The following is a 15,259-nucleotide window of genomic DNA, read 5'->3' on the forward strand; positions in this document are numbered from 1 at the left end:
TAACAATAATTGTGTTTTGTTGTATAAACTGTATAAAAATGCAAAGAGAACCAAGATCAAAATCAATTTTAAAGATGCTGTGGCTCGTTAGGGTCACCATGATAACCACACACTAGTGTTTCTTCATTCCCAGCAGCGTTTTTAAAGGCATGCAGACAGAATCACAAAGTAAAAAGTAAGACTCAAACAGTTGCTGTGTGAAAAACTACAAGAGAAAGAAGCATCTGGTCACACATGCAGAGGATGATAAGTTAAAGACTCCTCACTTCCAGTTATAAGGAGAAACCTTAATGCTCGGTCATATTAGTTTGGGTGTATGCACTTTGCACTCAGGTCTTAAAGCAAAAAGAGACACACTTTGTGAAAGGCAATGTCTATTTTATTGCATTTACAGTAAAAAGTGTTATTGTGAGTCTGAGCAGGCAATCAAAGTGGACTGATGTTGCCTTAAAACAACTTTAATACCCAAAACTTCCATTCTGATTCATGAGAAACATCATTTTATTAACTTTTACACCATTATCAGCTCAGCACTACACATTTATTCATTTGGAACAACCGCTTGCAGAAGCAGCTATAGCTGTAACACACCCGGGTCATCTAGGGGCCACTTCTGACAGGTTTTATACTTTCACTGAAACGTGTAAAACTGATGGCAATGTAAAGGTTTAAATGGCAACGCAACCATTGCATTTTTAAAACTGAATTGTTTTCAGATGTATGGTGCAGTGTTTCCCAACCTTAGTCCTCAAGGCCCACKGCCCTGCATGTTTTAGACGTTTCCCTGCTTTAACCCACCTGATTCAGATGGTTGCAGTTCAACAGAAGCCTGTTAATTGAAATCAGCTACGTTAGTGTGCCTCGAGGGCCAGKGTTGAAAAACACTGGTTTAGTGGATTTAACCAACTTACAACATGTTCAACATTTCATTGCTGCTCATGTCTTTTATTTACAACACTGCCAATTCTTCCATTGAGCTGTTATCTTGAGAGAAATAATCAGAGCCGGCTCTTGGCATAGGCGAACTAGGCGGTCGCCTGGAGCACCATCTGCTGGAGGGGGCGCCAAACTGCAGAACAAAAAAAAGTAATTATTTGTAATCCCTGGTTGTAACTCTGCTCAGTGCCCCTTTCACTTAGCTTTGTCTTAAAAAACTATAAAAATATTACAGGAAAAATAAACTACCCATAAACCACCCTCCCAATGCAGCAATCGCCCCCACCCTCTCTCTCATTTGATTGACATAAAATCCTTATAACTTACGGAAAATCCGTACAAGTTGACATGTATGTWWTTGTTAGAAGTTTACCATAGTACCTTTCACTGTCAAACTTGTTTTTAGGGGTTTAAATTGGGGTTGGTGGGACATAGTTCTGGGGTGGGGGGTGCGCTTCAACTCGCCTAGGGCACCAAGATGGCTAGAGCCAGCACTGGAAATATTATTAAACATCTTGCTGGAAGTGCTTTTGAATTCCCTGGAAGTGCTACAGCTAGTTGCAGCTGATTGCACTTGCAAAACCCACAGAATTTCTTGTGTAACTCTTCGATGTGAAACTGATGTATGGTTTATAAAAAAGCGATCATAAATCACAAAGACAAGTTAAAGAAGTGAGTTGTTTTAGGACAGCAGCATACTATGCGTTTGGGACTTGCCATTAGCTTGTTAGTCCTGTGGGGCCTTTGTGTCCAAAGTGACACCATTCAGTTATCGACACCAGGTAAGACATTAATAATTTAGAACATTTCCCACAGAACCCCACTCCAAAATGGCTGAACTAAATCCTTTCTGTTTGCTTTGTATTTATTTGTTCAGTGAGAGGAGTCATCAATAAAATCTTGAGAAAATAAACATATCTATAACATACATTAAAACTTAAGATGAAAACTTAAAGGAAATTTGCTCCAACATAAAAAATGATAAATTTAAAAAAAAAAATCTCAGGCGTGCAGTCATTGTTGAAGTCTGAACCTTGTGTTTTAACTGGACCTGTCAGAGCTCCATCATGACTCGGAAGCAGCCGAACCGCAGCTCTTTGGGGCATGCTCCTCTGTCGGCAGCGTGGTTCGGGATGGACAGGAGTGGGGGGGAGCGGTGGAAAGAGGAGTGGAGGGGTGGAGGAACCACTGCTGAGAGGCGGGAGGAGAGGAGAGGTGAGAGGTTGCAGAGAGGAGTTGCATTGCTCGGGATGCTGCTGTTGCTGCAGCAGCTGCACAGGCTCCATCCCTCCATCACTCGGAAAGAAAGAAGAAAGAAAGAAAAAGGAGTGGTTCTGTGATTCTCTCCAGGCTGGAGGAGGAGGAGGAGGAGAAGCGCACAGTGGAGAAAGGAACAGCATAGAGAGGAGGAGGAGGAGGAGGAGGAGGGAGGGGTTGGAGGTGGTGGGGTGGGGGGCGTTTCCCTGCACAGTGTTCTCACACTGCAGCGTGGACACAATGCGTGACACTTAGAAGCGATTCTTCGTGGCAGCTGCGTAAACGTGGCGGTAAGTCCTTTTCTTTCTTTTTCCCCCTCTTTCAACATTTAAAGCCGATTTGATCCCGGCCACTTTGTTTGGACCGATGTGATCTGATGATGCTGACAAAACCAGAGTTGAGGCTGGAAGCTGCTTTTCCTGATGTGATTAAGTGAACAGGTTGCAGCAGGTGCCCAACACATGATGGGCATCACACCTACCTGCAACATGCCAGCGTGTCTTTCCTCCTTTTTTTTTCTTTCTTTCTTTTGTAGCCTGTGTTGTGATGATTGAAGAGATGCCTCAGATCCCCCTTTCTCCCTCCTCCCTGGAAAGGGTTAAACGTTCAATCCGGGCTCTGAACTGGGATCTCCTTGTCAGTGGAAGCGGATGTATTTACAAACAAAAGAAAGCTTCATATCCAAGCCTGTCACGTAGAGAACAGGTGCTGGCTATCTGCGTTTGTTTTTTTTTATACAGTGGGTTATGTGGGCCAGTAGGCCAACTCTGAGCTAGGGGCCCTTGCAAGATTTAGGAAAGTGTCCCTATTAAGTTGGTTACCATAAGTTTTTTTTTTTTTAATAGGTAGTTAAATTTTGCATCCAGGCTGAATTTACTGTTATCTTTGTCCGTGTTCAATTCTACAGGAATGACTGGAAAGGATTTTTGCCATCGCAGGCATAAGCAAAACCATGCTCATAACTGGGGCCTTTAGTTCCAAACAATTAAGCAATAATGTGCAAGCGGCAGCCCATGCAGCAGCCGCTCGCTCCCTGTTTCCATCACAAGCCCCCGTCTTCGTCTTCGCCTCTGGCTCAGCCACTTGTAATTCTGCGCCCTATCCCAAAGACCAGGTACATAAAAGGATTGATAAAGTCTGTTTGCATCAGGCATAAATATGAAACACAGACCGATTTTCTTTCATTAGGCCCTCCAGCTGGAGCCAGTTCACTTCCAATCAAGTCAATTTAGGAAATGGGTTGTTGTATGAAGGCGAACCAGATGTCTTTCGGCATTGAATAAAAGTTCTTACCAGTCTATAAAGCTGTTATCGGGAGGGTGGAGAATCAGAAAATTGTGGGCGCGTGATCAGTTTGCATGACAAAAAGAAAAAAAGGCCTACTTGTCCATATGCTCCAACCTGCTCCTCTATGGCACACCCACTAAGAAAAAAAAAAGCAAACCACAGAAGAGTGCCTTCAGATCAGATGAAGACGTTGTGGTGACACGGAGCTGACACACGCTGGTCCCGTGCAGCGAGCCGGGCAGCATCGGGGTGTATTTTTACACCAGATCTCTGACACCTCCGTGCATCTCTTCACAGCTCGTGGTGAGAACAGAAGACACGTCCACTTGAGTTGCCATCACCGGCAGGCCAGACTTGGACAGTTGGGATGGAGGAAGGAGGCAAGAGGCGAGTGGGAGGGAGACGAGGAGAGAGGAGAAGAACCCAGGGAGGGAGAGAGAGAGAGAGAGAGGGGAGTGTGGGTAATGAGCGAGACGTCAAGATCTCCTCGACTTGCCTCACAGTGACAGCAGGTTAAGACTCTCAGGAGTGTGGGAGATGAGGGGGCGGGAGATGGTGTGTGTGTGTGTGGGGTGGGGGGACTGGATTGTAAGCAGCAAATGGGAATTTTCCCGGAGTGTCAGGTTTCATGGCGGATGGCTTTGATAGCTGAAGGGAAGCGCAGACGTATGCTTCATGTAGTGCATGTGTCTGAGTGGATCAACAAGCTGATGTGAGGATGAGCAAGAAGGGCAGGGGGGGTGGATGAGAGGGCAAACACGGGGCAGTGATGACGACAGGCCTATCACCGTGATTAAAGAGGAAAGGTTAAGAGGAAAAGTGAGAAGAGAAACAGGAGGTKTGTATGTGTGTGTGGGTGGGGGGTCGTCTTGTCTGGAAAGTAGCTGGAGTTTTAAAGGAGGAGCTGGCCGCGGTGCTGGGGCAAACGCCTCCCTTCCTCCCCCCTCTATTCCTTCAATGATTCTCCTCCTCGCTCCTCTTCAGCTGACAGCCAGTGTGTCTCTAATTGGCAAGTGTGGATCTGCCTTATTCTCCATGGGACGAAGGAAAGACAGAGGGTGTGTGTTTCTGTGGGGAGGAGATGATTTGAGACGGACATGCAGGACAATGAGAGGACAAAACGTCTCGGTTAATGTCCCCCTCCCATCAGCGCTGAGTAATACACCTTGACACCTTGTTTGATAATCGGTGTGCCTGATCTCTCCTTAAGTGCCCGGCTAAACAGTTGCTTGATTTCAGGGGACGAACTTGTTGGCAGCATAATCTGTTACAGATCAGGTGRAGCTGATATTTACGTTTGTAGCCAAAGAGCAAACAAGTTATTAGTCCAACGGGGGGAGCTGAAGCCGTACATAAAATGTGTATTATGATCTCTGAGGGGGGCTGCTGCGTTGCCACTCAAGGATAAAATACGATCTCTTTTGTCTCTGTTCTCCTAGGTGCCATCCTCAAAGATTCGCCTCCACGCTGCAATCTTATTCAGAGCGCAGGAGCTGAAAGGATGAACAGAGTGGACGAGAATGAAAGGAGAACGAMAGGAGTGAATGGGAGGAGGTGGGCATCTCTGCTCCGGTCTCGACCACGGGTATTCTTGGGTTGATAATACAGATGTGGATGTTATTGCTTGAGAATACGCGTAGTCGAGTGGAAGCTCGATCATCGTTGTTCTGGACATATTCGTGTTCATCAGCCGCTCTGAGGAATATGAAGAAGACAACATTTTTTTTCTCTTTATGATGCTTGCTTTGTTCAGTCAGAAAGTGGTTTTAAGTGGAACGCCGCCAAGGCCAAATCAAATTCAGCCGCTGATGAGGTTTTATCATCTCTGATCTTCYATCCGCCGTGTTGGCCCTGCACACTTGTAGAGCCGGTGACTTTGTTTTGTCAGCAACGTTCAGCCAGTCCTGCCCGTGTTTCTGGCAGGAAAGTCTAAGCTGAAAACCCCTGGTATTAGTTCAGGGAGCTTAATGGAAAATTCTTCCGACTCGGACGTTAATGCCAATTTCTTAACTGMGTCCGCCTGTCATTCACAAGTGAGCCCATAATCTTATCAATGGACKGGTGTCTTTCAGAGCCCTTCACGCTTGAAGCATGTTTGGACGTATTTGGTAGATGGTACATTATAACTACTGAGTACTTTTCCTYCCTACCTTTTTGCGACACATTATAAAAAAAGGGGGAAAGAAAAGAAAAATGTGAGTTTGATGGCAGCAACAGGCGACAGTAACACATGCAGACATGGAAAGCTTGCACCCGTGGCTGACATTTCAGCGTTCGACTCAGTCGACTGGCTGTCATGATGGAGATTTAGGCTCATGCACCATCACTAAAAAACTACACCAGGGCTTTACACAGCCAGCATCCCAGCAGGGAAATAAGGTTTGAGAGCTGATGAAAAACAGGCACACTGAGACATCGTGTCCATTTGAAAGCACACGCAACGTTCGGGTTCACTGGGTCCGTGCGCCGGCCGGGGRGGAAAGGAGAGATTGACTGCTTTTATGGGTTAACTATTTTTGGTCAGAATGATGGATGTTTATGTCTTTTATTGATCAACTCGAGGACCGGGTTTGAAGAATTCTCTGACGTTCAAGCTCGCTGATTAATCGGGCAGAAAAAAGCGCCCTGAATTACATTTTTGGAACATTAGCATTATCGCTAAGTATTATAAATTAGAAAATCAACGTCTCTTTGCAAATTCAGCAATTCGTTAGTTGTCTCAATTACTCTTGCGTGATTTCTTTCCACTGTGTGACGATAATTAGCAAAAATTTCACTCTGACGTTGGGTGAACTTGTTGATTGGGCAAAAAAAAGCTATTTCTATGCTCGCGTGTGTGTTTATACGAGGTCGTGTGTGTGTGTGCTTCTAAGCAACAAAATGACTATTGTGAGCACAGCTCCGGGTGCCTAGCAACAGAAATTGCTCTGTTTCCCTGGCAACGGTTGCCTTGGACTCAAATGTGTGGGTGATTGGCAGCCTTGACAACGGAGACGAGTGTTGACACTTGACCTCGTGCGCCGAACGGGAGAGGCGAAGGAAAGGAGCGAGGGAGTGGGGAGGGGCCAGAGGCAGAGGAGAGGCTAAGTGATGATCAGTCTCCATTGTAATCATCCTCCAGCATGTTTCATGAGGCGCTGTCAATACCTCTCCAGCTGGGGTCCATCATCAGAAACAATACACAGTGCAGGGTGTGCATGCAGCGGCACACTCCTCCTGGGTGGAGAGCCCAGGCAGGCACTCAACATCTCATCTATTATCACTCAGAAGACACAGTGTCTTCTTTCATTTGTGCTCTCTGCTACACCCTGCGCTCGGCGGGGATGAATGAATTGGATGCAGGACTTCTAAAAGTGAGTCGTCGCTCACATGTGCCACAATACAGTCAGCTGAAAGACTGCGTTCTCAACCAGGGGCGGAGCCAGGGGGTGGCCGTGGCCACCACAGACAAACCTTTGGCCACCCCGTTGGCCATCCTGCTGTACACACCAGCTGAGTGAAGCTGACCCCTCCCAAAAAATTAACCACAGAAAAATAAAAGGCAAATTGGATGAGTGGTTAATGCTTCGTTTGTGCACGTTTGTGCACTTGAAATTGTCGTTTGTGCTGCTATGGGTTTTTTTGTATATTAAAGATTATTTGTAAGGGTCATTCAGGGGTCACCATCCCACCCGCTCGCTCCAAAATGAACCAAAAATGAACCAAACTTGTCKAATTTTGTAGTGCTTTGTTTGAGCCGGTTTGTGCCGTTGAAACAGCTGTTTGTGCTGCTATAACTTATTAGATATTACTCGTTATAATTTCGGACGATCACGTGACTTGGCCTGAATTGTTTACGACGTCACAAACAAAAATTAATGTTATTCGCAATTTTATGCAATATTACAATATGTTGTCACAATATGTGTTTGTGTTCTGGCTGTATTATGTGAGTGGCTCTAAGCATCAAATTTTAACTTAATACAGTATGTTTCCTAACCCTAACTCCAAAAGTTGATCAGTTGTAGATTTATACATCTAAAAATTACTTTCTGAAAGCTTCATTAAAATCCATTCAGTGAGTCATGAGATATTTTGCCAACAGTTAACTTCAGTAGGTAATAGGAACATTTCAAAAATAGATTTAGTGCAAACGTGTGTTCAGAGTAAGAGATCGAGGTGACTCTTTTACTACCACACCAAATTTTAAATTAATAACTGTGACATTAGCTGACTTGTAGCCATTTTTTGTTTTTATCAAACACCGTTAGCTACGGCAGCCATGTTGTATTGGTTTGTCTTTAAAGTATCAGTTATACTGTACATACAGGCCTAACCATGCAAATTACATCCTTAGAGTTTCCTTCAAATCTGGCAGTGAGTTTGTTTGCATGACAGTCAAACACACACACCTGTGGTGTATTGTAACAAAGTACGGTACATACTCGTCACAGTACTTAAGTAATGTTTTGAGGACTTGTAATTTTACGGTTTTGTTTTTTTTAATCAAAAATTTAACTTTTTTTTACTACATTTAAAACAAAAAAAAAGATCATTTTACTTTTTACTATACAATTTAACACGTTACAAATTTAAATGCGACCAAAACTCATCATGAAAGGAGTTTTTTATGCACTCTAAGAAATGAAATGTTGAATTTACATAAACTGTAAATTGCTAATTCTACTCAACTTGACTTATTGGAACCAATTTAACACTTTATTTCATAGTGCCAGYGGTGGGCACAGTTCCCCTAAAGCACTAATAGGGGAACAAATTTCCTGATTAGGGCTTTTGCTAATTTTACAATTCATTAATGGATTAGCACTTGTTAAATTTTAGGCTAAATTTAGAAGCACTAACTGAGGTCTTTAAATGTTGTTGATCAACGTTAATGTTAACAGCTGAGGGTGAAAGCTGTCACACATTTTGTTCATATGTGTGTCACTTATCCACCAGGWGACAATATATGAACTCAAATACAACTGTGGAATGTCAATGATGAGTGCAACAGGGCAACATGTGACTCATGTTGTCTGTTGAAGAATGTTCATGGGTTGACTGGGTCATTTTAGTGCTTTAGAATTAGCTTTTGCTAAAACTTTCAATGCATTAGTGCTTTAGAATTAGGGGACCTAAATATTTGAGTTAGTGTTTTAGTGTTAGTGGAACTAATTTTTAGATTAGTGCTGCCCGCCACTGCTTAGTGCACGGGTRTAAACGTACTTTTACTTTCCTGATTATTGTGAGTAGTTTTATGACTTTTACTTAAGCACTTTTACATTTTTACCAAAGTWATTTTATGTTAAGGCATTTTTACTTTTACTTGGTTGATTCTTTAAAGTACTTTATGTACATTGACACACACACACATGCAAAAATGTCATATTTTTGTCTTTGGTAGCAGGCAATAAAAAGTCAAATTTTWAATACTAAAGATATTTTACACTACAGTATTATAAATTAATTTAAAAAAGCCCTGTTCCATTCATTTTAAGAATTTTGAATAAAAAAAATTTTCAGGCCGCAGTGAAATTAATTTACCTCACAAAGCATAAATTATCTGGCTGCAGTTTGGTTTTACAGAGTCAATTTAAAGTTGTGTAAGAATTTTACTTCAACCTTGAAAAAAGTCACAAATGGCTTTGACACATGCCAGACATCTTTTTCAGGCTCACCGACCAACTCGTTTAATTTAATAAAACAGAAATCATGTTTGAAATWGTTTTTATTTTACAGCATTACATTACATTAAATCTCACACACTCTCTGGACATATCCTGCAAACCCCCTCTGACCACAACAGCTGCAACTCCATCCCTTCTCAGCATTTCAACTTTGACATGGAAGGTGGGGGATTCCTCCAAGGAAAGCTCGGCCTTTATTGCTACTWAGATYATGGACCTAATCACGAGGTTCACATGTTCTTTGATGATGTGAAATGTGTATACATTGATCATAAATGTATTGTTTTTAATATGGCATTCGTTAAAACTTAACTTGGTTCACAAAGTGTTTCTCTTTTATCTGCAGCTGCCTCGTCGTGCTCTGGTTGGGAATAACTTGGGAGTTTCCATCTATTAAATGTAATCAAAAGATTGTTTGTTCCAYTTATTTGTTCAAAATACAGCTTCTTATTTTAGAAAATGGATAAATTWGATGTTTCTCATACAGAACATAAAAATGCTAAATAAAAACTAATTCCACTCTTTTCATGCAGTGTGGATGTGTGCTCAGGCRATTTAGTAAAAACTTTTTCAACATCTGTAAATCTGACACTTTATAAAAACAAAATTGTTAGACATGCACCATTCCACATACTGATGAAGTTGAAGATAAATTATTTTTAGCTTTTTGAATCTGGTTCATTGACAGGATTTAAATGCTGAACACCACCACGTGTTGCTCTTTAATAATAAACCAACACATACTGCTTAAGGACATTTCTTCTTTATTCAGTTGATCAGAACTAAACACTTTCACACAGATGAGAGGTAAAAAACTGATTTGGTTGCARATGATTCTTACTAATGATCKGTGGGAAAATGCCGATTAAGCCATAATAAGATTGATATAAAGAAACGAGATGCACTTTTAAAACAGGTGATTTATTCCTTTTGGAAAGAGCTTTCTTTCAGTGAGCATAAAACAAACAAACTCATGAAAAGCAATAAACGTACCCGTTAAAAATCAAATGAATTTTGTCTCTGAGTGGGATAAACTAATACTGTGGAACTAGAGTCTTTATGAGGAAACAGAGCAGTAATCAGTGTTGCAAAAAGAAAATGGCAGCAGCAGCATGTTTGACTGGGAATGAATCACATGGATTATTTTACACGTACAGAAAGGACTTGGATCAGTTGCAGGATTTAAACAAGATGCTAAAATTAACTGTAAAATGTGACGACAACCAGCTGAAATGAATTAAAATCCAGCTCAAGCRGTACACTCCTGCTGAAAATCTGAACAGAAAATAAATGCTTTCTTTTCAAAATGACTTTTCAATTTTTACCCGTTCAACTTTTAATTCTGAACCGATTCAACAAGAACAGTTCTGAATCTTTGTCCTGAGGCTTATAAGGTTGCTTTCCCAATGAAATACAAAAATATTCAATTTTTTTTAATGTACTGTATAGGTCTCTTGTAAAAAACTTATGGCTGCTCTACCAACTGAATTTTAAATAAGCAAAATATCTACATTCTTGTTTTTGTACTTTACAAAGTAAATATTCTACTCACCTGCATTTATCTGAGAGCTAGCACATTTCTAAAAAAAAAAAAAAGAAGGAAGAAGATAACCCTTTTCATGTGAGGTAAAAGTGCCCTTCAAATAACAAATTATGTCTCAACAATTAAAGTCAGAATTCTAACTGGAAACAATGGACGTGAAAGAAAAAGCTAAATTTCAAAATAAAGTTTTTTTTGCTGCAGACCTCAGATTGTTGCTCACAGCGTTGTAACTTTCAAGTAACCAATAAATCTGTGAACGCCAGAAGTGGAAATGTTAACCAAGTCTTTGGACCGGCTGCTTGCTCCAAATAAACACAACACCATCTTCTTCATTTTCCTGAGGTACGTCCAGGTCCATGAAGACTACTGATTGGCTGCTTCACAGGCATCTATCCAGTCACTGTACACATCAACTGGCTCCGACAAATCTACAGTCAGGAGCTGAGGAAAATCTACAAAGAGTGGACGGACAGTAAATTGCATTCTGAAACAGAGCTRAGCATTAGGACAATTTAACACCATTAAAAAATGTCTTTCACTCATTCTAAATCCAGCGACTCATTGGGTCTTGTTGGCCAATGGAATTTGTGAAAGAGTAAAATGTCTTCAAAYGTTTCTCACGTGGCTCGCAGCCTCGTCTCTTGAACATGTAAAAAAAAATGTGCAAAGTTCCTCTCAAAACAGTCACAGGAGTCTCAAACTGATCTCAGGTAAGTTTTAGTAACTCTATRGCACTACATCATTTTTGACAAGGGCATGGGAGCTCCTACCTGACAAAAAAACATTCAAAAYTACATCAGAAATCAAAGCATGGCTGCAAAAGTGGCTATAAAATGGGCCAAGTGCAATGTAAGCAACAAAATAATGTGCCCAGCCTAGAATACAATCTTACAAGCTGCAAACGTGCTGTGCAGATATAAAAATAGGTAGTGATTTTTTTTTTTACAAATTGGTTGCTTGAATGCTGGTTCAGTGAGACCGCAACAGATTTTTCTTGCAATCTTAAAAGGCAACAAGTTGCCAACAATCACAGATCAGTGAGATACTACTTTAACATAACATCTGCCTGTATATTATTTTTCAGCATAAAACAATTCTGCTTTAAATGGAAGAATAAAAAAAAACTCAGCTACTCGTTCGGTTTCCGATTTGTTTACCAAGATTTGTTGTAGCTTTTAGAAACCTCTAAACCTKTCAATCAATGGTCACAAGTTACTGAAGAAAAAATATTTAGCACAGAGTTTCTACAAATCAAGTACRTTGTCAGTAAATAACGAAATAACTRAAKGTTGCCCACAATATTGATTGCTTGTTAACAGAACTATTTATATGAAAGATGACAACTTTGAAAATTAGCTGAAGGTTTATTTGAAAACTCATTTACTTCACTGGGTATAAAATGYCAACAAAACATAGAAAGTACTGCAACATTTAAATGTACTGACAATATTTTTGTTAATGCATGTAAACAAACTGTCTAGAAGTCGAAAAAGGATACAGGTGATGGGAGTCTGGAACTCCTCTAAGCACACAGAACAAGATATGATCCCAGTGTTTCTGCTTCTTTCCCTGTGGACACAGAAAAGACAAGTTACCAAGCATTCGATAAACAGAATAGATGAAAATAGCTGCGTTCAGGTGGGTATTTAAAGTGTTTTACATTTTGACGTCACACGACTTCTCGTGGTTGCAGAAGGGGCAGGTGAACTGACTTTCCAGGTCCCCCGTCATCTTTTTCTTAGGGGGAGGCTTTCTTTTGGACTTGCGGCGTCCCATTTCACACAAACTGAATAAAAGAAACAAAAGACAGGCCAGCATGTGCCTAAAGTGAATACCACCAAACATTTTAACAAAAAAAAACAAGTTAACTTGGCACTGACTTCCGTCCACTGTTGGTCAGTTAGCATGCTAATTGTTTGTTTTGAATGTTTATTCGCTATTTATTTTGCATATAGACACGTGGAATGTACCTCGTTTATAATGTTTTTAATCAGGCTTCGAAAACAGTATAAAGTAAACATAACATCACAGTTAAAGTTAATTCGCGGAACTTTAATTTTGTTTACCTTTGCGAGTTAAAATTCCTCGACGTACTGAGAGCAAAACCTCCCGGTTCCGGCTGCCACTTCCTTTCACTGATTGGAGGAAAGTGCGAGAGTTCAAGTTTGTCATTGGCTGTGTTACATGTCAATCAGTTTAACAGGAAGTGACGAAATGTGGATGGTTTAAAAGAGTCCCGCATGGTGGCGACAGAAACTCACGCAGRCAGGTGTTGTGCCTTTTAAATCTTGTCATGTTTTGACTGTTGTTAGCTTTTTTTTGTTTACATATCCGTCTACTTTTAATAAAGTGTGCATCGTAATTTATTTATTGTGTAGTGCTGTTTAGAAACATCAAACATTTTGTCATTAAAACAAGTGATGCTTTGACTAAAGCTAGCTAACTTTAGTTTAGCGTCTTTTTTAGTTAAAATACAATCGACAAAATGGATTGAAACGTAAACAGAAGAAAAAAATCAGTAATGTCAAATGTGAATTTTGTCTTGACATAGATTTTTATAATATTTACTGCAAGGTTTTGCAGGATTAAACAGCTCAGTTAAAGCAGTATTGTTAATAAGTTTGATTGACATGCTTTTTATTCTCATGCAGTTTACCTTTAATTTACTAGGCTACTGAAGAGCCGAGAGAGAGAGAAATTCCTGAGTTCTGATTTTTTTCTCAGAACCTTACGATTAAAGTCAGAGTTTTGTCTTTTGTTCTCATATTTGATGCATTTTTAAGGTCTGCCTGAGGTTAAATGTTCCAAAAATAAAATTTCTAGACCATGTGTAAGTAAGTAGTGGACTGATGACATTCTCACATAAATAATGCATGAAAATTTGGTTATCTTTGGGTTATCACATTTTATTCATTTTTAATTTTTTTTTTTTATGTACAAATGTATAAACTTGTACAGTTGAAATCAGATGTGCACTTACACTGTATACATACACATAACTTTTTTTTTCCTTTACTGTCTGACAATAAATCACACTAAATTGTGCCTGGTATTAAATTCATTTCTATTTGCTAAATATCYAAATTTGATCTCATCACTCTGGACAGAATCGGTGGAACTGAGTCAGGTTTGTAGACTGCCTTGCTCTCAYGTGCTGTTTTGACTCTGCCCACAGATTTGTGTTGGCCAATTCGTAAACGTTGACTTTATGTCACTTTGTAACTTGGCAGTGTGGTTAAAGTCATTGTCCGTTTGAAAGTACATTTGCACCCAAACTTTAACTTCCTGACTGGTGTCTTGAGATGCTGCTTCCACTTACTGTTCTGTCCTCACAATGCCACCTATTTTATGAAGTGCACCAGTCCCTCCTAGCAAAACATCCCCACAACATGGTACTACCGCCCTCATACTTCCAGGTTATTATGGAGTTCTCAGGCTTGCAAACCTTTCCTACAAATGAGAATTATGGTCAAACAGTTCAGTTTTAGTCTAATCAGAACAAAAGACATGTCTCCAAAAATTAAAGTATTTGTCCCTGTGTATTTTGTCCTTTTATCTGGTTCCAACCGTATAAATCTTTGTATGGTGGTAGATGTCGGTGTTGTGGACTGTAAAGGTGGTTGGCCTGGGGGCAGCGGCCCTCACTCTCAGTCTGGAGCTGCTGGGTCGGCTCTTTGGTCGCCTAAAGCAAAGAAGAACCCTAAATGAGGTCCTCTTCTTCCCGTCAGACATGGCCTGTGTGGAGCACATCTTCACTCCCACCACCACTCAGTAAGTGAAACATTTATATTTATTGGTTGGGTTAAGTCTGATCAAAACATCTCTGAAGTTGGTATGATACAACAAAAAATTACTTTGATATGWATTTTTTTCATGCAAAGGATATTTTCGTATGTTAAATATTATTTTGGTTATGTATGAATGAATTTGCATTCAGTGTGATGAAGGTTTAAAATACTTTTAAAACTTTACAGGTAATTTATAATACACATTTCTTTATATATACTGTATATACATACACACACACACATACAGTATATATACTTTTTTTTAATACTGATTTTTATTCCTGGTTTCTTTCCAGCTCCTGTTTCTGCCCCTTGCCTCATGGTGTGGAGACTTCTTTCTCCCGTCTTCTCCGCCACATCTTGTCTGCTTCCTCTTCTCTGGACTTGTGTATTTTTTCCTTTTCCAACATGGATCTGTGTCGGGCTGTACTGCTGCTGCATAGCAAGGGCGTAACTGTCCGAGTCGTGTCTGACAAGAACTACTCTGCCATAACTGGCTCCCAGATCGGTGTCCTCCGCAAGGCTGGTAAGGGAAACACGTTTTTATTTAGCTTTTTTTTCTACAGTTTGTATGTCTCAAAGCTTTATAATTAGTCATTGGGATCCATTGAAAACTTAACATCTAATCTGATATATTTTAATTGACTTAGAAAAAAAATCAAATGACATTATATAAATATTATTATACTTATCTGTATTCATTTGAGTTGAACTAGTTGGGATGTATATGTGTGTGTGTGTGTGTGTGTGTGTGTGTGTGTGTGTGTGTGTGTGTGTGTGTG

The 15,259-nt window shown here is 40.3% G+C and overlaps 2 protein-coding genes across 2 annotated transcripts in view; one reads left to right on the plus strand and one right to left on the minus strand.

Annotated features, from left to right (window-relative positions):
* Nucleotides 1-10,048: 10,048 nt before the first annotated feature.
* Nucleotides 10,049-12,808, minus strand: LOC106515229 (transcription elongation factor 1 homolog). Its single transcript, XM_014004915.1, has 4 exons — nucleotides 12,756-12,808; nucleotides 12,350-12,475; nucleotides 12,188-12,258; nucleotides 10,049-11,117 (listed from the first exon to the last, which is right to left on the minus strand). The coding sequence occupies exons 2-4, from the start codon at nucleotides 12,463-12,465 to the stop codon at nucleotides 11,053-11,055; spliced, it is 252 nt and encodes an 83-aa protein (XP_013860369.1). The 5' UTR covers nucleotides 12,466-12,475; nucleotides 12,756-12,808; the 3' UTR covers nucleotides 10,049-11,052.
* A 1,473-nt stretch (nucleotides 12,809-14,281) lies between these two features.
* Nucleotides 14,282-15,259, plus strand: part of pld6 (phospholipase D family, member 6) — a 3,982-nt gene continuing 3,004 nt past the window's right edge. The window contains exons 1-2 of the mRNA XM_014004829.1: nucleotides 14,282-14,460; nucleotides 14,774-15,003. Of these exons, the coding sequence (XP_013860283.1) occupies nucleotides 14,282-14,460; nucleotides 14,774-15,003 (409 nt within the window). The remainder of the gene's footprint in view (nucleotides 14,461-14,773; nucleotides 15,004-15,259) is intronic.

This window comes from Austrofundulus limnaeus, unplaced genomic scaffold (genome assembly GCF_001266775.1).
Source record: "Austrofundulus limnaeus strain Quisiro unplaced genomic scaffold, Austrofundulus_limnaeus-1.0 Scaffold27, whole genome shotgun sequence".
NCBI lineage: Eukaryota > Metazoa > Chordata > Actinopteri > Cyprinodontiformes > Rivulidae > Austrofundulus > Austrofundulus limnaeus.

What these genes read in the sequence shown, in the direction of transcription:
- LOC106515229 (XM_014004915.1), bottom strand. Translation starts at nt 12,465, where the DNA reads ATGGGACGCCGCAAGTCCAAAAGAAAGCCTCCCCCTAAGAAAAAGATG. An exon ending in AAGTCGTGTGACGTCAAAAT is followed by an intron (nt 12,259 to 12,349) that starts GTAAAACACTTT and finishes CTGTGTCCACAG; the next exon opens with GGAAAGAAGCAGAAACACTG. An exon ending in GTTCCAGACTCCCATCACCT is followed by an intron (nt 11,118 to 12,187) that starts GTATCCTTTTTC and finishes TCCTGACTGTAG; the next exon opens with ATTTGTCGGAGCCAGTTGAT.